Raw genomic sequence first — 22,771 nt, 5'->3', positions numbered from 1 at the left:
CTGGAGTTTTTAAATACTGTGTCCACTCACTGTCCACTCTATTAGACACTCCTACCTAGTTGGTCCATCTTGTAGATGTAAAGTCGCTCATCTATTGCTGCTGTTTGAGTTGGTCATCTTCTAGACCTTCATCAGTGGTCACAGAACGCTGCCCACGGGGCGCTGTTGGCTGGATATATTTTTGGTTGGTGGACTGTTATGAATGACCACTAATGTTCCTCAACACATCATTGACTTTGAACAGAGTTTCACAGGATTGGCGCTCATGAACAGAGACTTAAAGAGAAAGAAACTGCAGGAGTTCTCAAAACAGATTCAATACATAGGTGGCGCAGCGGTAAAACATGCTAGCATAGCAGAGCTGACTTGCTGATTTGGAACTTGTTGCTTTAAAACTTAGCTTTGCCATCCGGCTGGGCTGGGTGCCTACATGAACAACGATTGGATGTTGTTCAAACAGGATGGGAGCCGGATAGGGACCTCATAACTGATGCAATTACGACCTCTGCTGGCTGATTGATGGTGCATGCACGAGAGTCGAGGAACAATGCGTTGATCAGGGTGTGGCTCTCTGTACACAAAGCTGATCCACATATGCACTCACCTCGTGCAAGTAAATAGCTGCATCGGCTACTGCTCACATATTGGAATGGGCGAGTGTCAGTCTTGCTCTCCTCAATCTAAGCGCTAAGAAGTCGGGAGAAAATGCATAAACAAAAATATGTATTTTTATTATGCTTTAATGCCAAGTTTATATTTTTGACATCTTTAATGCTGATGCTGAATATTTTCTAATACATACCTAACAATAGACAAGTGTAAACACAGATGGCTTAGGTGTTTACTGATACCCTGAGCTCATAAACAAACATAACGTGTCTCAGCTTTAAAGTTGCACATGTGCATTTTACAGCTGGCTGATGCTCCGTTTCTTATTTAGTGTTTAATTTCCAGTCACTTTGCTTTAACTAACTGGGGATCTTAGAATCCAGGTGATCCATACAATAAATATATTACATAACATGTATGTTTAACACATATGTACCATAAAGCAGCACTGTTTTAAATGGGTTGGGTTAAATGTGATGTTTTAAGGAACTTACCATGTATCTGCCATGCTTTGTCTTCAGGTCTTTGATCTAAATAGTTTACTGCTTAGTAAACCGCATAGTATGAAGAAGCAGTAACTGTTGTATCCTGTAGTCCACGATCAACATTTTGTCCCTGATTTTTACGATGACCCAGGCAACACAAACAATGCATCAAAACAAAACACAAAATAAAATATACTTAGTTAATAAAAATGGTGGCAATCTGGTCCCACTGTGGTTTACAAGATGTAACATAAAGCCTCCACAAGAGGTGTTTGTGTACAAGTTAATTTTGTGTTTATGTTTTTTTGGCTTATGACCCACCCAAGGGTTGCGACCCAGGGTTTTAAAAACCTTGCTGTAGTCCATGTTAGTAAAGTACAAGTGAATTTTGCGATTTGGTTTAGTGTGACCAAGACAATTCATTGATAGTTTACAATTTAGCATTAACATTGCAGCCCTGATTCATATTATTGCACAACCTCACCTACAAGCTCCTTTAGCCAAGCAGGTCATGTCCACAACCAAGCTGAGAGCATTTCTCACCCTCGTTTCTCCCCTCCTACACTGCACAGGGGTGACGAAGTACACCCACTCCTACTGAAACACTCCACAAAGCCAGCTCTGTTGGAGCAGATCTGGGCAGCGGAACATAGTAGGAAGTAATCTGTGCCTAGCTACATTTCTTTTTTTATTTTTTAAGGGAAAAAAACGTTCCTTTTAGCCGATACTCACGTGACCATTTTGCCTTTGCATTTCTTGACAGTGTGTTTAGAGCAGACAGGCAGTTTAATGGAAGCCAGCGCTGCTAGGCCGCATTTGTGAATGTTGATTGGGTATGTGTGTGCATGAGATTCAGAAAGAATGCAGAATCTATGCGGGCGTAGAGAGGCATTTCTGGCTTTCTCTGCTTCATTGTCGTTTAGTAGATTGTTGGAATACAGCTGCAAATTGTGCAGAAATTGTGTTACATCTTAGTGTCTGGTTAAGTCTGACACTGGGTGACACTGTGTGGACATTTTACATTGACATTAACATCTTTGGCATTTAGCAGACACTCATATCCAGAGCGACCTACAGAAGTGCTACCACGGTAAACATTTCCCTACTCTAGTTAAAATAGACAACATTTCAAGAACACAAATCTGCTGAAACCATGTTAGAATTTTTTTAGGAAATAAGAAATGAATTAGAGCATAGTAAGTACATGTTAGTTCTCAGCTTAAGTGCTTAGTAAAGAGGTGGGTTTTTAATAGTCTTTTAAAGACAGTGAGAGACTCGGATGTTTGGACAGAGAAGAGTCTTGATGCTTGTCTTCCCTGAGTTCTGAGTGGAGAATCAAGGCGATCGAGACGTTGCGTGGTACACAGCGGGGTGTAAAACACCTGACTGTCATCTACAGTATATAGCTTTGGTAAAGCTCTAATTCACAACCAGTGGCCAAAAATATAAAGTTGATCCCCCTTATTGTATTACTAAGTCCAATTCCCTCATTGCATTGTCAACTTTCACTAAACTAGAGCCGCTCAGGTGGCGCAGCGGTAAAATACGCTAGCACACCAGAGCTGGGTTTTTAAATACATCGTATCGAATCTCAGCTCTGCCATCCGACTGGGCTGGGCGGCTGCATGAACAATGATTGGCTGTTGTTCATAGGGTTAGGGGCAAGCCGGATCATGGGTCCTCATAACTGGTGCAATTACGACCACTGCTGGCTGATTGATGGCGCATGCACAGGGCTGAGGAATAATGCTGTTCAGGGTGTGGTTCTCCGTGCACAGTGCTGATCGGTGTATATGAACTCGACTCGTGCAGGGGAAAAATGCAGTCTGTACTGAGCACCGGAACACGTGTCGGAGGGGGCGTGTGTCAGTTGAGAAGCGTCCTCAGTCAACGGTGGAGGGTTGAATCAGTGGAGGATGCAATCAGGGTAATTGGACACGACTAGATTAGGGGAGAAAATTGGGGGAAAAAACTTTCACTAAACTAGTACAACTAGCACTGCAGAGCAACTAAAGTGCAAACTAGCATATTCACATAGTCTTCCTCAGCCAGTATGGTACAGATGTTGTTAATGAGGTGGAGATTAACAATGCAATTGGGAATACTAACTAAATTTAAATGTTTCTTATTGTTTTAGTTCAAAAAGCACGTCCATCAACCAGAGGCGGACTCTTTGATGAAGGGCCATGCTCGGTCAGATAGTTGATACATTCAGACCAGCAGTGATGCGATGCGATGCGATAAAGCATCCAGCTGTCAGTCATTTTTTAATCAGAGCTGGCGATCTCTGGTGACAGGAGGTGGCGCGAACAATGGTGATGTGAAGTGGGCGGAGTCGCAAAAGTTGCACAAAGTTTAGGGCTGCATCCAAAATTGCATACTTAAACAGTACGTACAAAATTCGAGGCAGTGTGGACGCAACCTTGTACGTATTACATACGCCATCATACCTACGTCACATGATGCATGACGTCACATTGCCACAGTTCTAACAATTATTAGGGGTTGTACTTAATCCTAACATTTTTAATGTTCATCTTACTCTGCTTTCCGTCATCTTTCTTATTCGCTACGAACGCCTTTGCAGCTCCAGTTGAATTATGGGACAGATTAGCGGACCGTAGTTTGCATAGTAGTTGTTTACATACTCAAAAATGGCTGCCCATGCAGTAGGTAGTTTGGGTACTCTTTGCATATTGTTTAATGAATACTATGTATTCGGACACACTACCCTCTCTTGCATACTGCATGTTTAGTATGGAAGTACGCGATTTAAACATTTAGCAGAGTGCTACTAGAGATGGAAGAGAAACACATTGTCTTGATGTCAAACTCCCGCAAATAGGCGTCAGCGACTCCATAGAACAAAATTTTCTTGTCATGTTGACTGCACAGACATTGATGGACCACTCAGGGACGAAAATTATAGAATATAGAGTGATTTTCCTCCATGTGTTTTTATTTTGTCTTATTTTGTCTATTTTATTATGTCTGATTTGTGGTAAAAATTGGGTGGGAAGAAATCGGATTTGTGATCAGGATGTTTTGTTTTATACGCTTTGTAGATACCAGCCAGTAAAGTATACTGTCCTACCATGGTGCTGACTTTTTTGGATGACACTGCCGGTCTGAACGTAGGTTACAGCAACAAGTCAATACCAATTTAGGCTGTTCTAAAACACAGGTTTCAGAGGTGGTGGTGACCTTAATAAAATGGTGCTGTCACCCAAATGATCCGCTTTACTGTTCTAACAATCCTGACATTGACTGGTGTTTTAAACGCTTTGCTGGAAGTGAAATAGCTGTCAGAATGTCTCACTAGCAATCATTGGTGGTAATTTCAGCAAAAAACATTACTTTCTGGTGTAGGGCATTTCCACCTCAGATCTGCTGATGTTAATCAGAGCTTCCTGTTGATCAGTCATCATGCATAACTATAAATGCCATTTATATAATTGATTCACTATTTTGATGATGAGTCAGGTTCCTCAAGCATTAATAAAAGATTGAGTTTGCTGTGGTTGTGTAATTATCATGCTCAGGATTTTATTATTACCAAATGATGGAGATCAGTTTGAACTCTGAGATGAAGTTTTGGATATGATTGTATTCCTTTTCTGCCCCATCTGTTACCGGCTCCTGCTAAACAAAATTAGAGCTAGAACTGGAACACTAAACAAAATTAGAGCTAGAATTAGAACACTAAGCAAAATTAGAGCTAGAACTGGAACACTAAACAAAATTAGAGCTAGAACCAGAACACTAAACAAAATTAGAGCTAGAACCAGAACACTAAGCAAAATTAGAGCTAGAATTAGAACACTAAGCAAAATTAGAGCTAGAACTGGAACACTAAACAAAATTAGAGCTAGAACCAGAACACTAAACAAAATTAGAGCTAGAACCAGAACACTAAACAAAATTAGAGCTAGAACTGGAACACTAAACAAAATTAGAGCTAGAACCAGAACACTAAACAAAATTAGAGCTAGAACCAGAACACTAAGCAAAATTAGAGCTAGAATTAGAACACTAAACAAAATTAGAGCTAGAATTAGAACACTAAACAAAATTAGAGCTAGAACTGGAACACTAAACAAAATTAGAGCTAGAATTAGAACACTAAACAAAATTAGAGCTAGAACTGGAACACTAAACAAAATTAGAGCTAGAACTGGAACACTAAAAGAAATTAGAGCTAAAACTGGAACACTAAACAAAATTAGAGCTAGAACTGGAACACTAAACAAAATTAGAGCTAAAACTGGAACACTAAACAAAATTAGAGCTAGAACTTGAACACTAAAAGAAATTAGAGCTAGAACTAGAACACTAAACAAAATTAGAGCTAGAACTAGAACACTAAACAAAATTAGAACTAGAACTAGAACACTAAGGCCCAGTCCACTAAATTCCAGAGTTTCAAACATGTAATTGTACTTTGCATTCTGGTAAACCCTTCCACACAAAAAAACTATGTTTTAGTCACTAAAATTAGAAGTTTCGAAAATAGAAATCCAATCTGTTTAAAAATACACTGATATCACACCACCACCAACCTAACAGAGGGATAAATTCCTAACTAATGAATAGTGGTGGGAGAAATAAAGTTTTGATGCATTGTCATAATAAATGTCTCCAATTACACTTCCAGCTAGAGTTTACTTTTTAGCTAGCAACAAGCTACAGATTTTAACTACAAATACGGTCAAACACAGTTCTCATCTTCAGCTGCATTGGGACGACTTTACTCATTTATCCATATGTTTGTTTGATAGGTTCTTTAGAACTTTTGTGTGCAACAAAACAAAAAAAAGTGCTGTACAGCTGCCCATGTTAAAATACACCACACCTTCATTAAGAGACATGGGCTAGCAGATGGCCTACAGGAGTGAGTGGGCTAAATGATTATTTAGATTAGCGTGAGGAATACTGGGATATGAATCCTGAGTAAATGTAAAACAGACACCATGATGTAATGGTCTTGGGCTTTTTTTAAAGACTTTATGGGTAAATAATACCATTTTTTCTAAAGCTATAACGTACATAATATGCTTTATTATTATAAATATCCAATCATTAGGGTGTCTATAAAAACCCAGCATGATCCAGAATGTCTATCTAACCGCCCCCACCCCATCATCCCCAATGACAGGGCACTGAGCGAGGGCTTTATTAGCATACATATAAAAAGAGCCTCCTGCAGAAAAAGCTGTGATTGGCTGGCTCACGGCCTGTTTGCACTACCAGACCTCTAGTGCATTGGGCACAGGCAGCTGGGCTATACACTTACAAACTCACATTGAAATGCTAACCCCCCTGGAGTTTCCCATGCACCCCTGCTTGCTTAATCTTCTTCTAAATAACATGTCTTTTAAAAGAGCTTTCGTTTGAGTGCATCTCCTCACTTCTCCTGCTGGTGAATTATTCATGCACATGTAGAAGAGCATCAGCATTTATTAATGCATCTAAGTAAGTTTCTTCATGATATTAGATCTTTTTTTAACACGACTGCAAATTGAACTCAACAGCTTTTTTTTTTTACATTTTTCCCTTTTTCTCCCCCTTTAGCGCATCCAATTGTTCAATTTGCATCACGCATCCTCTCTGTCTATGTCGAACCCTGCCCTGACCGAGGAGAAGCTAACCCATATCTCCTCTGAAACATGGGCAGCAGCTGGATGCATTTTTGCCACCCACACATTGATGAGTTTGGCGCCACCTAGCGTTGCATGTGGAGAGACACACCCTCTTCCTCATCTCTGTGCAGGCACCTCTAATCAGCTGGCAGAGGTCGTAATTGCATTCTGACAGAGAGAGACCCACATCCGGTTCTTTGTCCCGAGCAACCGGCCAATCGTTGCTCATACAGCCACTCAGCCTCGAACCGGTGAGGCAGAGCTGGATTCGATACGAGGTACTCCGAATCCAGCTCTGGTTGCAGCGTGTCTTTTTACCGCTGCGCCACCTGAGCGGCATAGTTTCAACAGCTTTTAATGGGATGTTTTACATGTGCTGTCATAATCAGATCACAAGAGGGTTTCTCTTGTTATTAAATTAATTAACTGGTTATATTAATAAATTGTAGCTGTTCTCTGGTTTTTAGAATGTTTTAGAACCTTAATCTTAAGGAATCAGTAAGAAAACACTGCTTGCATCAGGCTGTATTTTAACAGAGTAATCCAACAAGACTAGTAATCCAAAGGTTGCTGGTTCAAGCCCCACCACTGCTAGGTTGCTGCTGTTGGGCCCTTGAGCAAGGCCCTTCACCCTTAGTTGCTCACACTATATACTGTAAATGTCACTTTGGATAAAGGCATCTGCTAAATGCCGAAAATGTAAATGACTTAAGTTCTATATGTTCTATAAACATCTCCCAATATAATTGTACTTGTTGCATGATATGGTAATAAGCATATTTTTGTTTCTATTAAACCAGATGTGGGGTCCTGAGTTTTATAGCACCCTGCTAGACAAATACTAAAAGAGCAAATTTTCCTGACATGAACTAATGCTCATCAAAATGGGATGATTCGGCAAGGTTTTATTACTGATGGTGGCAACATACACCAAGCAGTGGGTGTGTAATATGCAAATTATACATGGCATTTCAGCGGTGTTAAAACATTACAGGCCCTGCTAGTGCTAGAAAATCTGTAAATTAAAACATATTCTGTTAGCAGTGCTTGGTGGTGTGTTTTATTACATGAACTGTTATTAAATTTTCATTACATACACACTACTCTGCTAGTTCATCTTTTTAAGGAAACTGTAAATAAATAATACTAGATTATATTTGTTATTTATAATAGCTTAAATAGCTCACAGTAAGAAGCTCCTGGGTTCAGTTCTGTGTGGAGTTTGCATGTTCTCCCCGTGTCTGCATGGGTTTCCTTCAGGAGCTCCTGTTTCCTCTCACAGTCCTACAGCAGTCAGGTTAATTAGTTTTCCTCTGTTATAAACTGAAGACCTGTCTAGGTTGTTTTCTACCTTTCAGCCAGTGAAACAGACTATGTATGAATAAATAAACTAACAGTTGTGTTTTAGGTAGGATAAATCTCTAACACAGTATTTAAAAAACAGCTGGTTAATGTAAATCAAACAAATCATCTAAAGAAAAGGGAAACTTATATAAAACAACATAATAAATAAGGAGAGTTGTGTTAGAAAGAGTATCCGGCATAAAAACAATAATGCCAAATCAATAATGCAGATCACGATCCGCTGGCAACCCCTAACTGGAACGGCTGAGAAAATAGATAGACTACAGAATTATTAAAGTAGGAATTGTTTTGCAAGGTTTTCTCGATGATGGTAGCTATATGAAACGTGTGAATCAAATTGTGTGCGTGGTTCATGCAAATGAAGATCAGATATTCATAATAAAAGCTCCTGGTATTTTTTAGTATAAACAATGAACTCAACATTACGTGAGTCTCAAACTTAATTCTCTGCCATTTCATATGAGGACACAATGTCAGAGACACTCCGTACTGGCATCTGTAGAGGAAAAAAGCCTGTTATTGTCCCAGCCTTGTTAAATCTATGGGTAGGGAACAGCTCAGAAGGTAGCCTGATTGACTTCTGATTATCTATTGTAGACTTTCGAGGAAACACTCAGTTCTAACATCTTAGAAAATGTAAGAGAACACACAGTTCTTCTGCAGTTTGTATGAATAGTGGTTATTACTGTACAGCTGAGAGACAGCCAAAAGGTATCATTCAGCATCAGAAAATAATAATACAAATAATTGTATCTTCTTGGAAATATAGATTTGTAGAAGAAGACACGTGTCACAGACTGGAAATATTACAGACAGTATTGATTCAGGTTGTAAGGGTCAAGACGTCCTTTTGCGTACTACCCCATGTTTTGGTTTTAAATTCCCTGAAACTGTGTAAATGGTCACTCCGACATTCTCAACTCAGAAAGCTTATACATATTTTTGCACAAATATGCTTTAGCTAGCAGGAGCTATATTGCTTTGTATGGTTGGATGGGTATTACTGACCTGCTGAGAATGTATTAAAGGGAAAACCAAAAGTTTTGAGAATGTATTCAGTGAAAAAACAAAAGTTTCAGTTTTAAACACAGTGTATAGAAATCGTTAAGCGAATCCCTTACATACCACTGGAACAGTGCTTAGAGTTCATATGCTCTGGGCAGTGGTAGTCACCACATGTGTTTAGCCTTGAGGATTATAACCTCTTATCAGCTTGGCCACAACAGTGGGTGAGCACCAATTTAGAGGCTTCACATATGTATTACCTTATAATTTAAGGAATGAGTTTATAGTATGAAATTGTGGGACGCAAATGATCCATGCACTACTGTTGAGAACCACTGGTTTTGCAGATGACCCAGGGGATTTTACCGAAAAGATTTTTAACTGATAACAAATGTGAAACACCTGAATGAACTGCTGGATGACATTTGGTGACATTTGCAAATCATGCTTCACGATAAGCAGATAATTAGTTTAAGGTGAGAGTAAAACCCATTTCATGTTTAGAATTTCCCATGCTCTTCTTTTAACCTAAAAAGGTCACCAGTAATCTTGGTAGCTGTGCATTGTGGTTAAGACTTAAGGCTTAGGTCAAAGTTATAATACTCATCTCGTAAAAACTCTTGCTTTCAGAAATCTTGAGTGTTTTTAGATAAGTATGTAAGACAAGTCTTAATATCAAAGATGTTTTAGATACTAAGAAAAATTTGACCTTCCACTTTTATCTACTTTATTTAGAAAAAAAACATTCAGACTAGCTTTTTATAATTATAAATCAGCATCATGCTTGATATTAATCATAATGAATATATTTAGACTTGTTATTTCATAAAAGCACTTAATAAAATCTTTTTTTATACTAGTAATGGTGGGGTCCTAATAACTTCAGGACCCTTCTAGACAAATACTAAAAGAGACAAATTTCCTAGTTGTGTGGTAGAACTGTTGAAGTCGGGATTATTCTGCAAGGTTTTCTCACAGATGGTGAACATGTGGAACAGCTGAATGAAGTTGTGGGTGTGGCTTATGCAAATTGTTTATTTGTTGAATAATTTGGACCATGAAGAAGCATTAGCCTTATTTACAGTCTCTTATTTGTTGATGAAAGGTGCTGGATAACATAAGAAACTAACAGGTATTTCTTAAAAGTTTACTTTAGTGTTAAAAGAAAGGATTAAATAAAATGTGGCTTGTTTGGCCAGATTATCTTGCTAAAGAACTCTTAACTACTGTGCTATACTATGAATACAATTGAAGAAATGTCATACAAACTAGTTTCCTTATAAATGGGTAGCTGAAAAATGTTAACATATCACCAATTATGATTTTTAAATGAGGTTGTCTTTATGAAAAGATTAATTCAGTTCTTTCTTTACACTGGTGATGGTGGGGTCCTAATAACTTCAGGACCCTTCTAGACAAATACTAAAAGAGACAAATTTCCTAACAGTGTGATAGAACTGTTGAAGTAGGGATTGTTCTGCAAGGTTTTCTCACAGATGGTGAACATGTGGACAGGCTAAATGAAGTTGTGGGCGTCGCTTATGCGAACTGATTTTTAATTGTTGAATAATTTGGACAATAAAAACGAATAAGCCTTATTTACAGTATCTTGTTTGTTGAAGTAAGGTGCTGGATAATATAGGAAATTAACAGATATCTCTTAAATGTTTACTTTAGTGTTAAGAGTAAGGAATAATACAATTTGGATTGTTTGTTGAAGGACTCTATAATATTGTGCTGTACCACAAATACAATAGAAGATACGTCACACAAACTAGTTTCCTTATACTTGAGTACCTGAAAAATGAAAACTTAAATAAAAGTTCAAGGCTATGGTTTCTATTTGCATCAGATTGAACATATCCCTTACAAACGTAATTCTTAAAAGCCCTTATGAAAAGATTATATTGAGTGTTTTTTTATACAGGTAATGATGGGGTCCTAATAATTTCAGGACCCTTCTAGACAAGTACTAAAAGAGACAAATTTCCTAACACTGTGTTAGAGCTGTTAAAGTAGGGATTGTTCTGCAAGGTTTTCTCACAGATGGTGAACATGTGGAACAGCTGAATGCAGTTGTGGGTGGGGCTTATGCAAATTGTTTATTTGCTGAGTAATTTGCACCATGAATAAGCATTAGCCTTATTTACAGTCTCTTATTTGTTGAAGAAAGGTGCTGGATAACATAGGACACTATCTGATATTTCTTAAAAGTTTACTTTAGTGTTAAGAGAAAGGATTAAATAAAATGTGGCTTGTTTGGCCAGATTATCTTGCTAAAGGACTCTTTAACCATTGGGCCAAACAATAGGATAGGGGGGTTTCTGGACAGTGAGAGTTTAAATAGTATGACTAAATATTAAAAATTCTTATTCAAAGAATTAATACAGTCTTTCTTTATACAGGTAATGGTGGGGTCCTAATAACTTCAGAACCCTTCTGGACAAATACTAAAAGAGACAAATTTCCTACCTGTGTGATAGAACTGTTGAAGTAGGGATTATTCTGCAAGGTTTTCTCACTGATGGTGAACATGTGGAAAAGCTGAATGAAGTTATGGGCGTGGTCTATGCAAATTGTTTTTTAATTGCTGAATAATTTGGACGATAAAGAAGCATAAGCCTTATTTACAGTCTCTTGTTTGTTGAAGTAAGGTGCTGGATAATATAGGAAATTAACAGATATCTCTTAAATGTTTACTTTAGTGTTAAGAGTAAGGAATAATACAATTTGGATTGTTTGTTGAAGGACTCTATAATATTGTGCTGTACCATAAATACAATTGAAGATGTGTTGAACAAACTAGCTTCCTTATAAATGAAAATTTAAATGAAAGTTCCAGGCTATGGATTCTATTTACACCAGATTGAGCATATCCCTTATAAACATGATTCTTAGACCAAATGTTTAAAAGCCTTTATGAAAAGATTTTATTGAGTCTTTCTTTTTACAGATAATGGTGGGGTCCTAATAATTTCAGGACCCTGCTAGGCAAATACTAAAAGAGACAAATTTCCTACCTGTGTGATAGAACTGTTGAAGTAGGGATTGTTCTGCAAGGTTTTCTCACAGATGGTGGACATGTGGAAAAGGTGAAGTTGTGGGCGTGGCTTATACAAACTGATTTTTATAATAATGTGGAAGACGACGCATAAAGGGATAAACAAAATGTGGATTGTTTGGCTTGATTTTTTGGCTGATGGGGATTAGAACCATTGCGCTATACCATAACACTGAGATTGTGTCATTACAAACAAAGCACTGGGAACATAAATTCAAATGTATTGCGCATGTTAATGTTCGTTTTCCAATAATAAACTACAAAGTGTTTTTTGTAAACACTAGTAGTTCTTTTTTTCTTGAACAGAAAAAGGTCTAAAATAAAGAAGTTTGTAAGTGTTAATAATTCAATCTTTCTTTATACTAGGTAAAAGTGGGGTCCTATAACTTCAGGCCCCTACTAAACAAATACTAAAAGAGACAAATTTCCTAACAATCACATAGAATGATTGAAGTAGGGATTGTTCTGCAAGGTTTTCTCACAGATGGTGGATGAGTTGAAAAGCTGAATGAAGTTGTGGGCGTGGCTTATGCAAACTGTTGTTTGATTGCAGAATAATATGGACAATGAAGACTAGAACCACTGTGCTATTGTATAAGGAAATTGAGGTGTCATGCAACCTGGGTTCCTTGCAAAGTTCTGAAAATGCAAATAAATATACAATACCTGTATATTACATCTCAAAACCAAAAGGTCAAAACCAACTAAACTGCAGTTAGACAGCATTATTTATTTGCATCACTTTTATACAGGAATGAAGATGGTGTCCATCAACCTCAAGACTATTCTAAACAAACACTAAAAGAGACAGAATTCCTGACAGAGTGAGGGGAATTTTTAAATTAGGGATTGTTCTCTAATGTTGGTGGATGGTGGATATGTGGAAGAGCTGAATAAAGTGGTGGATGTGGCTCATGCAAACTGTGTTTAATTGCTAAATAGTTTGGTGAATAAAGACTAGAATCATTGTGATATATTATGAATAAAATTGAAGAGCATTTCTCATACAGTTTTAAAAACAATAAGAAACATAAAATGTTTTTGTATTTTAATTAGGGCTGTCAAACGATTAAAATTTTTAATCGCGATTAATCTCAGAATTTCATATAGTTAATCGCGATTAATCGCATTAAAAAAAATCTGTGTAAATGTTATAGAAAACAAGGGTTTTTAAGTGAAATGTTACAATTACAATGGTGAACACATTTTATGCTAAATGTACTAATGTTAAAAACTGCTGGGACAAGAGAAAACTGTAAGGGAGTTTTATTCACTCACATACTAGGCAGTAATACTATCCAGTGGTTTAATGGACGTTTCTACACGAACTGAGTGTGTTTAGACTAGGATGGCCAGATTCATAGTAACAAAAAAAATTCATTACACCCCAAAAAGCCGGACATCTTATTAGGAACAGGGGGACATGCTACTGCAACACACAGAATGAATCCAGAACCCATATAACAGTTTTTGACCAATTTAAGCAAGAATTATATAACAAATGACTGTTTTACTCACTAAATGTTGTGTCTTTTCATATTTAGGTCCGTTCATCGCTGCCTCAAAAGTTTACTTTTTGGCATTTTCACCGCGTTCCTGATCATGAGAGCTGAGTGATTGACTCAGGTAGCGCGGTGTTTACAAAACAGAGAGGGCGGGCGAAATTCAACCACCCAATCACAGACTAGCATTTAGAGGGCGGACCTTCTCCGATTGGCCAGTGGTAGCTCTATAAGGAGTCAAATGAGGCTGTTAAACCAATGAAATACAAAGCATTTGTTTCGACATGTACCTGAGCCAATGGTAAATAATATTGATCAAAAATGAAACCAGTTCACTCCAAAAGGAGGATTTTTAAGTGTCCGTCCTAGCGTTACGTGAATGGAGGACTGGCAGCTTCTTTATTATGCAAGTGCATTACTACGACACTACCACGCTCGGTAACATTATGTTAACAAACCGCAAATAAAAAACGGTGGCAAGTCCGACATTAAAACGTTTGTTCTACCAGTCAAGTCTCAACATGAACTAGAATTTGCGTATAATCGCGTTAAATTGAGATTGCGTTAATGCGTTATTATCGCGTTAACTTCGACAGCCCTAATTTTAATGCAATTATGAAAATTTCCAAGTGAAGGTAACAAGTCTTTCAAAGCAGTATTTTATTAAATCTTTCTTTTGCACAGAATAAAGGTGGAGTCCTGTAACTTCAGGACCCTTCTAGACAAATACTAAAAGAGACAAATTTCCTAACCAGCTAAAAGAATTATTGAAGTAGGGACTGTTCTACTAAGTTTTCTTAATGATGGTAGCTATGTCCACCGCATGAATACAACTGTGGGTGTGGCTTCTGTAAATAAACATTGGACAAGCATCAGAAGGGTTGATCAGTTTGGGGGTTGTCCAAGTGGCAGCGGGTTCACAATCAGGAATTGGAAATTGGATTAGATTGGGAGATGGGGTTTATTGGGATACGTTATCATTACTATGGATTTTCAATTTTTTTAAAATATAGATGTTCAACATTGACTTTTACTAAAGATGAGACCGTTAACATTCTACACCCACATAACAGAAAGTTTAGTTGTAAAAAGGGATTTATGTTTGCCATCCAATTGCCATGCCTGGACTACCTAATAGGTTGATATTTTGATTCAGTTAGGTCTAAGATGGCTTGAAAATAGGCCTTAATATTTGGTAATGTGAGGCATTAGATGAATAAGCATTGCTTAATTGTGATGCTTGGCCCTGAGAGACTAATATAAAGGCATTGCCTGGCACACAGGAGGAGCAGTGGGAAGTCTTAAAAGAGAAAATGTGGCACACTCTCTCTCCCACCTACTGAGTGCTCAAGAGACTTCTGATTGCATCACCCATCGCCTGTGTATGGGGTTACTGCTAGTTCTGTTATGCTGTGTTCAGAAGCATATAGGGAATCTTTAAAATAACAGACGAATCAACTGATTATTATTACTACAATTATTATCACTACTATTCCAACAAATACCCATAATGCTAATATACAGTATGTGATTTTAATACACCAGTAGTTGCAACATACTGAATTTCTGCCTGTTTCTTTAAATGGTGGTGCAGTTGAAAGCTCTAGACTACTTACTGATGCCTTTTCACACCCATCTTACAAAGGCTCATTTGTTTGCAGCTTTAAAAGCTTGTTAAAGCAAATGGTCTCATCAAGCCATTTGCAAGTCATGATATCTTAGGCAGATTATGACAAAAAAAAGAAAATATCCATAGACTGACTCATCTTCATGTGATCTGAGGAGGAATGAAAGTCTGGTTTTTGTAGGGCTCATGACAGATCTTTCACAAACATGGTATTGGTACAGAGTTAACAAGCAGCTAAAAGGGATTTTGAACTTTTAACAGCACACAAATATGCCTACTTCTTTGTTTTAAAGGAAGGTGCAGGTGATGCAAAAAAAGTTGCCAGTTATGCAGTCCCATTGTACAGTAATGCTGCTACACGCATACACACCATGGTGTAAAACCCAACAGAGATAAGAGAAAATCATTATATTTGAAAGTAATCTTTCATATGCATGACAGACTTTGAACCAGCATTTGCTGTTGGTTGTGTTGGTTGGACATCATATTCAAAAACTAATGATGAAAAGTGGGTTAACCTTTATAAGTCAAAAGCTATAATGAAATAGCTGCTTGCCTAAAGTGTTTATTTATACAGTTGGCAATAGATAAAAAGTTCAACTGTAAAATCAACTGGGACTGTGACAATATTGCCTGGATACAGACCCAAGTTTGTTTTGCCTTAACGCACAATGTGGAGGGTGAAGAAAGAGGTAAAAAAAAATCCCCATTGATCAGTGTTGAAGAGTTACAGAAAATTTGCATCTTAGAGTCATAAAGTCTCCATAATTATTTGGAAGGCTTGCCAGGATAAGCCTTTCATGTCATCTAACCACAAATGTAAGTGCCTGGAGTTTGCTTAAGGGTCTTTGACTGGAACCATGCCGTATGGTCAGATGAAATGACAATTGACGTATCTGGCAACAATTACGGTTGGTTTATGCTATGTGGAAACCTTGTTAGGGAACATGGCATTGTGGACTCCCAATAATTGTGTATACCATGGATACAACTAACTGTGGAGGGATTGTATGTGTAGAAAGGTTGTAGATCCTAGATCAGAACTTATTTAGATTTCTCTTGTAGTTTTGTAGCCGACTGGCAAATCTAAATCATATCAACCACAGTTTATTATCGAAGCAAAGATATGGAGGTATTGCAGACATTTCCACTAAACATACCTTTGCTCTTACTCATATTGTTCCATAGTTGGCCCTGTTGTCATCTTGTCAGTGTTTGAAGGGGCTTTGACTGTGTTTGGACTTGTCCGCAAACTTTCAAATTCCTCAAATTCCAGACCTAGATTCTAAACTGAGATCATACATTCTACTGGTCAGCCGTGAATTAAATGCAGCCTATATTGCCTGTGTTTTTTATTTGGAATGTACATTTCACATGTTCGTTCCAAGGCAAACCAACCCTAGAACTTCTGTTGAATGGTCAGTACTAACAGTTTTGTGAATCGATAACTACATAACCAAGCCAGAGTTTTACAATGTTATATGCAATGAAGGAGAAAGTAAATACTAGGGATGTCAGTGTTAACTGGCTAACCAATAACTGAATAAGAAGTCATTGATTGATTAATTCTGTTGGCTGTAAATTCATCTACATTGGTTGATGCCTGGTTCTAATTGCCACAGATCTCTACAGAGTAAGATTTGATTTGATCCCTACCTCAGTACGCATGCACCAGATCCACCTACAGGCGCATTCTGAGAATTGAATCTAAACAGTTTTTTTTGCGCATTCATATTTTTTTACACATTTATATTTTTTTACACATTTATATTTTTTACACATTTATATATTTTTTTACACATTTATATATTTTACACATTTATTTTTTTTCACACATTTTTTACACATTTATTTTTTTTACACATTAATAATTTTTTACACATTTATATATTTTTACACATTGATATTTTTTACACATTAATATTTTTTACACATTTATATTTTTTTTTACACATTTATATTTTTACTAGGGCTGTCAAACGATTAAAATTTTTATTTTAGTATGTGAGTGAATAAAACTCCCTTACAGTTTTCTCTTGTCCCAGCAGTTTTTAACATAAGTACATTTAGCATAAAATGTGTTCACCATTTTAATTGTAACATTTCACTTAAAAATCCTTGTTTTCTATAACATTTACACAGATTTTTTTTTTAATGCGATTAATCGCGATTAACTATATGAAATTCTGAGATTAATCGCGATTAATCGCATTAAAAAAAAAATCTGTGTAAATGTTATAGAAAACAAGGATTTTTAAGTGAAATGTTACAATTAAAATGGTGAACACATTTTATGCTAAATGTACTTATGTTAAAAACTGCTGGGACAAGAGAAAACTGTAAGGGAGTTTTATTCACTCACATACTAGGCAGTAAATGTCAGATTGTAGGTTAGAATTTCTCCATCAGCAAACATTGTAGATCAGCGGTGCTTTAGGTGGGATAAGGCGTAATTATTGTAACAGACTTTTCTGTGCTTGTATCGTGACGATGGTTTGATGGCCGTTTCTACACGAAGTGAGTGTGTTTTGACCCTTTGGGGCTTCCATAGTTTATGAACTAACGTGCTCGACTCAGCTTTCCGGTATTCGGTACAGAAGAAGAAGTTAATTAAGTGTAAGAAAAGTGTTCTGCTCCCGACAACTTGTGAATATAGCGTGTATTTATTTCTTTATTATGCAAGTGCATCACTACCACGATCGGTTACATTATGTTAACAAACCGCAAATGAAAAACGGTGGCAAGTCCGACATTAAAACGTTTGTTCTACCAGTCAAGTGTCAACATGAACTAGAATTTGCGTTAATGGCACTAATTTTTTTTATCGCGTTAAATTGAGGTCGCGTTAATGCGTTATTATCGCGTTAACTTCGACAGCCCTAATTTTTACACATTTATATATTTTTTTACACATTTATACTAACCCAGCAACTGCAAGAACTACCTGTTCTTTGCTTCATTTGTTCTATCCCCAAAAGTGCTAAATAAGATAAACAATGTTATTCACTTTTACACCCTGCTTCAAGGTACATCATTGTAACAATTTCATGCGAAAAAGTCAAGCTTTTGTGTTTTTTTATATTTTGTCAATATTAATTATTGTTTTCGTTTATATATATATATTTCTATCTATGTATATTATTATATACACCAATCAGCCATAACATTAAAATCACCTCCTTGTTTCTACACACACTGTCCATTTTATCAGCTCCACTTACCATATAGAAGCACTTTGTAGTTCTACAATTACTGACTGTAGTCCATCTGTTTCTCTGCATGCTTTGTTAGCCCCCTTTCATGCTGTTCTTCAATGATCAGGACTCTCCCAGGACCACTACAGAGCAGGTATTATTTAGGTGATGGATCATTGTCAGAACTGCAGTGACACTGACATGGTGGTGGTGTGTTAGTGTGTGTTGTGCTGGTATGAGTGGATAAGACACAGCAGCGCTGATGGAGTTTTTAAACACCTTACTGTCACACCAACCAAAAATATCCAGCCAACAGCGCCCCTTGGGCAGCGTCCTGTGACCACTGATGAAGGTCTAAAAGATGACCAACTCAAACAGCAGCAATAGATGAGCGATCGTCTCTGACTTTACATCTACAAGGTGGACCAACTAGGTTGGAGTGTCTAATAGAGTGGACATGGTATTTAAAAACTCCAGCAGCGCTGCTGTGTCTTATCCACTCATACCAGCACAACACACACTAACACACCACCACCATGTCATTGTAACTGCAGTGCTGAGAATCATCCACCACCTAAATAATACCTGCTCTGTGGTGGTCCTGTGGGGGTCCTGACCCTTAAAGAACAGGGTGATAGCAGGCTAAAGAAGTATGTAGAGAAATAGATGGACTACAGTCAGTAATTGTAGAACTACAAAGTGCTTCTTTATGGTAAGTGGAGCTGATAAAATGGACTGAGTGTAGGAACAAGGAGGTGGTTTTAATGTTATGGCTGATCAGTGTACAATATTTATTTCATTATCTTTTTTATGATTATGTAACCATTAGGTATTAATTTAAACACAAGTAACTTACAATATTGCTGTTCTTTCTAGTATGGCAACTTGAAAAGGTGTTTTTTATTGTTGAACTCACTTTTGTTTAATTTTTTTTTTAAAGATTTTCCACTCATTTATATTTCACCACTTGCATCTGTAGGACATGTGCATCATTTGACTCTATATGAGTCCACTGTAGACGTTAAAACCACTGTAGACGTTTGTCCCCTCGTAGCCTGTGTGATTAATCGTGTTGTTTTATCTGTTGTGTAGCTTTATGCCAGTATATACAGGCTTCTAAATTCAAAGAAGGAATCGCCCAAGGAAAGTTGGCGATTGCATGTGAAGGTAACTCTCCTTCCTCAACCCAGTTTCCCTCCTCTTCATCTCAGATGATGCTTTTGTGCTCCTGTGCCCCTTAATCTCTGACTTCAAGCACTCCTTTTTCTTGGCACTATGTTTCTAAGCTTGGCTTTACATGGTGAATGGATTTGGATTACGATATTTCTAACTCTTCACATCCTACCTGGCTGTACCCTCTTCTGTTTACAACATTTACTGGTCAGAGAGCTGAAATGTTTGACTGTTAACTGCTTATCTGAATGATTATCACTGCCGATCTGTTTCACAATCACAGCCGATCTGTTTTATAATCACTGCTTATCAGTTTTACTATCACTGCTTATCAGTTTTACTATCCTTGCTGATTAATTAGACTATCACTGCTGATCAGTTTTACAGTTAAAGCTGATCTGTTTTATATTTACTGCTGATCTGTTTTACAAGCACTGCTGATTTGTTTTTACAATCACTGCTTATCAGTTTTACTATCACTGCTGATCTATTTTATAATAACTGCTGATCAGTTTTACTATCACTGCTGATCTATTTTATAATAACTGCTGATCAGTTTTACTATCACTGCTGATCTATTTTATAATCACTGCTGATCTATTTTACTATCACTGCTGATCTATTTTATAATCACTGCTGATCTGTTTTTCTATGACTGCTGATCTGTTTTTACAATTACCGCTGATCTGTTGGACTGTCATTGCTGATCTGTTTTACAATCACAGCTGATCTGTTTCACTATCACTGCTAATCTGTTTCACTATCACTGCTTATTAGTTTTACAGTCATAGCTGATCAGTTTTACTGTCACTGCCAATTAGTTAGACTATCACTGCTGATTAGTTTTACAATCACAGCTGATCAGTTTTACTTTTACTGCTGATCAGTTTTACTGTCACTGCTGATTAGTTAGACTATTACTGCTGATCAGTTTTACTATCACTGCTTACCAGTTTTACTATCACTGCTGATCTGTTTTACTATCAAAGCTGATTTTACTTTCATTGCTGATCTGTTTTATAATCACTGCTTACCAGTTTTACAATCACAGCTGATCAGTTTTACTTTCACTGCTGAACAGTTTTACTGTCACTGCTGAATAGTTTGACTATCTTTGCTGATCAGTTTTACTATCACTGCTGATCAGTTTTACAATCACAGCTGATCAGTTTTACTTTTACAGCTGATCAGTTTTACTTTCACTGCTGAACAGTTTTACTGTCACTGCTGAATAGTTTGACTATCTTTGCTGATCAGTTTTACTATCACTGCTGATCAGTTTTACAATCACAGCTGATCAGTTTTACTTTTACAGCTGATCAGTTTTTACAATCACTGCTGATCTATTTTACTTTTACAGCTGATCAGTTTTTACAATCACTGCTGATCTGTTTTACTATCACTGCTGATCTATTTTACTATCACTGCTTATCAGTTTTACTTTCACAGCTGATCAGTTTTTACAATCACTGCTGATCTTTGTTTTACTTTCACTGCTGATCTGGTTTTACAATCACTTCTGATCTGTTGGACTATCAGTGCTTATCTGTATAATTATCACTGCTGATCTGTTTAACTGGCACTTCTGAGCTGCTTGACTGTTACTGCTAATATGTTTACTGCTGGTCTGTTTGAAAATCACGCTGATCTGTTTGACTTTCACTACTAATTTGTTAAACAATCCATGTTGATCAGTTTGCCTGTAACTGCTGATGTGTTATACTGCTGATCTCTTTGACTGTATCTTCCTGTTCCTCTTGGAGTCCTTCAAAGTCTGCTTATTTATTATGTGAACTTGTACTTTTATTGTACTAATGACATGTCACTTGTGCTTCACTCCACATTCATTCCGTCTTATTTGTGATTGCATGTTTATTTTTGATTTTTAGATGACGCTCTGGCTGTTCGGATTTTTCTTTCTAAAATGAGCGTTTATTTGAGCTGAAATGTTTAACCACACTATTGTCTTCTTGTATTTACTTATTATTTTACCTATCCTATTTGTCTTATTTCTCTTTTTTTCTTCTTGTTTCCAGGTGAGAATTTTGAGCAGAGTCCACTGCGGAGAACATTTAAATCTAAGGTTTTAGCACACTATCCTGAGAATGTGGAGTGGAGCCCGTTTGACCAGGATGCAGTTGGCATGGTAAATTGTTAGTTTAACAGTGAATTGGGGTTACATGTATATGGGTGACTTTCTATTGGCTGAGTGATCTTAGCTATTTACTATTTATTAAACCCCAAGCAAGTAGTTAAGTAGTACTCACAAAATATGACTGACCAGGTTGTGAGTGTTAAAAAAGGTAATGATAATGTTAGTTCATTAATGTGACTTGCTTTATAGTACAGTAGTATGTGGTTTGGGTGCAGCATGATATACTGTACATTGACGTGCAAATGTACAGACGGTAAAAAGAGGCAGTGGCAACCACATTGAACTTGGAATAACTTTTTCTTAGCAATTAATTACAAAAACTAGGTAGAAAAAGGTAAATGTGTCCCCGGGAGTCTTAAGGTGGAACTGAGTGTTTATTTGAAATTGGAATTTAAATGCAATTTAAAATAAATTGATTAATTAATTCATTCATTCATTCGTTTTTCGTTTTACTACCGTGTTATCCTATTCAGAGTCACGGTGGGTACGATTCACTGGGCAGTGATACCCAGGTGGCCAAAGGTATGTGGACACCTGATCATAAGCTTGTTGGACATTCCATTCCAAAATATTGTGCATGTCTGAGGGAATTTTTAGCTATTTATTTAGTCAGGCAATTGGTCTAGCTTACAATCAATGTTCCAATTAATTCTCAAGGTGTTCTGTAAGGTTGGGGTCAGGGCTGTGTGCAGGCCACTGATGTTCCGTCACACCAAACTTATCAAACCATGGACTTTACATAAAAGAAGAGAAATGCCTTTGTTTATCATATATACATGTACAGTACAACAAAATTCTTTCTATGCATACCCTAGCTTGTTTGAAAGAGTTAGGGGCCTTCCTCAAGTTTCAGTTGATAGCTCGAAGCCCAACCCACTAGGCTACCACTGTCTTTTGTGCTGCCAATGAATATTTGCCAGACACAGTTTTATATTTGTAAACATATTGTTCATTTT

The 22,771-nt window shown here is 37.1% G+C and overlaps 1 protein-coding gene and 7 non-coding genes across 9 annotated transcripts in view; 1 reads left to right on the top strand and 7 right to left on the bottom strand.

Annotated features, from left to right (window-relative positions):
• Window positions 1-22,771, top strand: part of dennd5a (DENN/MADD domain containing 5A) — a 54,366-nt gene that overhangs the window by 5,668 nt on the left and 25,927 nt on the right. The window contains exons 2-3 of one of the 2 annotated variants that reach the window (XM_063012694.1): window positions 19,580-19,654; window positions 21,697-21,806. In XM_063012694.1, coding sequence (XP_062868764.1) covers window positions 19,580-19,654; window positions 21,697-21,806 — 185 coding nt within the window. The remainder of the gene's footprint in view (window positions 1-19,579; window positions 19,655-21,696; window positions 21,807-22,771) is intronic. The other variant, XM_063012695.1, reaches the window with a different exon arrangement.
• LOC134331970 (U7 small nuclear RNA) lies at window positions 7,536-7,592 on the bottom strand. Its single transcript, XR_010015196.1, has one exon. It is a non-coding gene; the product is annotated as a U7 small nuclear RNA (small nuclear RNA).
• LOC134331964 (U7 small nuclear RNA) lies at window positions 9,969-10,027 on the bottom strand. Its single transcript, XR_010015191.1, has one exon. It is a non-coding gene; the product is annotated as a U7 small nuclear RNA (small nuclear RNA).
• LOC134331963 (U7 small nuclear RNA) lies at window positions 10,487-10,545 on the bottom strand. Its single transcript, XR_010015190.1, has one exon. It is a non-coding gene; the product is annotated as a U7 small nuclear RNA (small nuclear RNA).
• Window positions 11,037-11,095, bottom strand: LOC134331969 (U7 small nuclear RNA). Its single transcript, XR_010015195.1, has one exon. It is a non-coding gene; the product is annotated as a U7 small nuclear RNA (small nuclear RNA).
• Window positions 11,515-11,573, bottom strand: LOC134331968 (U7 small nuclear RNA). The gene has a single exon (XR_010015194.1). It is a non-coding gene; the product is annotated as a U7 small nuclear RNA (small nuclear RNA).
• Window positions 12,063-12,121, bottom strand: LOC134331966 (U7 small nuclear RNA). Its single transcript, XR_010015193.1, has one exon. It is a non-coding gene; the product is annotated as a U7 small nuclear RNA (small nuclear RNA).
• Window positions 14,357-14,415, bottom strand: LOC134331965 (U7 small nuclear RNA). The gene has a single exon (XR_010015192.1). It is a non-coding gene; the product is annotated as a U7 small nuclear RNA (small nuclear RNA).

This window comes from Trichomycterus rosablanca, chromosome 17, assembly GCF_030014385.1.
Source record: "Trichomycterus rosablanca isolate fTriRos1 chromosome 17, fTriRos1.hap1, whole genome shotgun sequence".
Taxonomy (NCBI): domain Eukaryota; kingdom Metazoa; phylum Chordata; class Actinopteri; order Siluriformes; family Trichomycteridae; genus Trichomycterus; species Trichomycterus rosablanca.
This window is presented reverse-complemented; position numbering and strand designations above follow the sequence as displayed.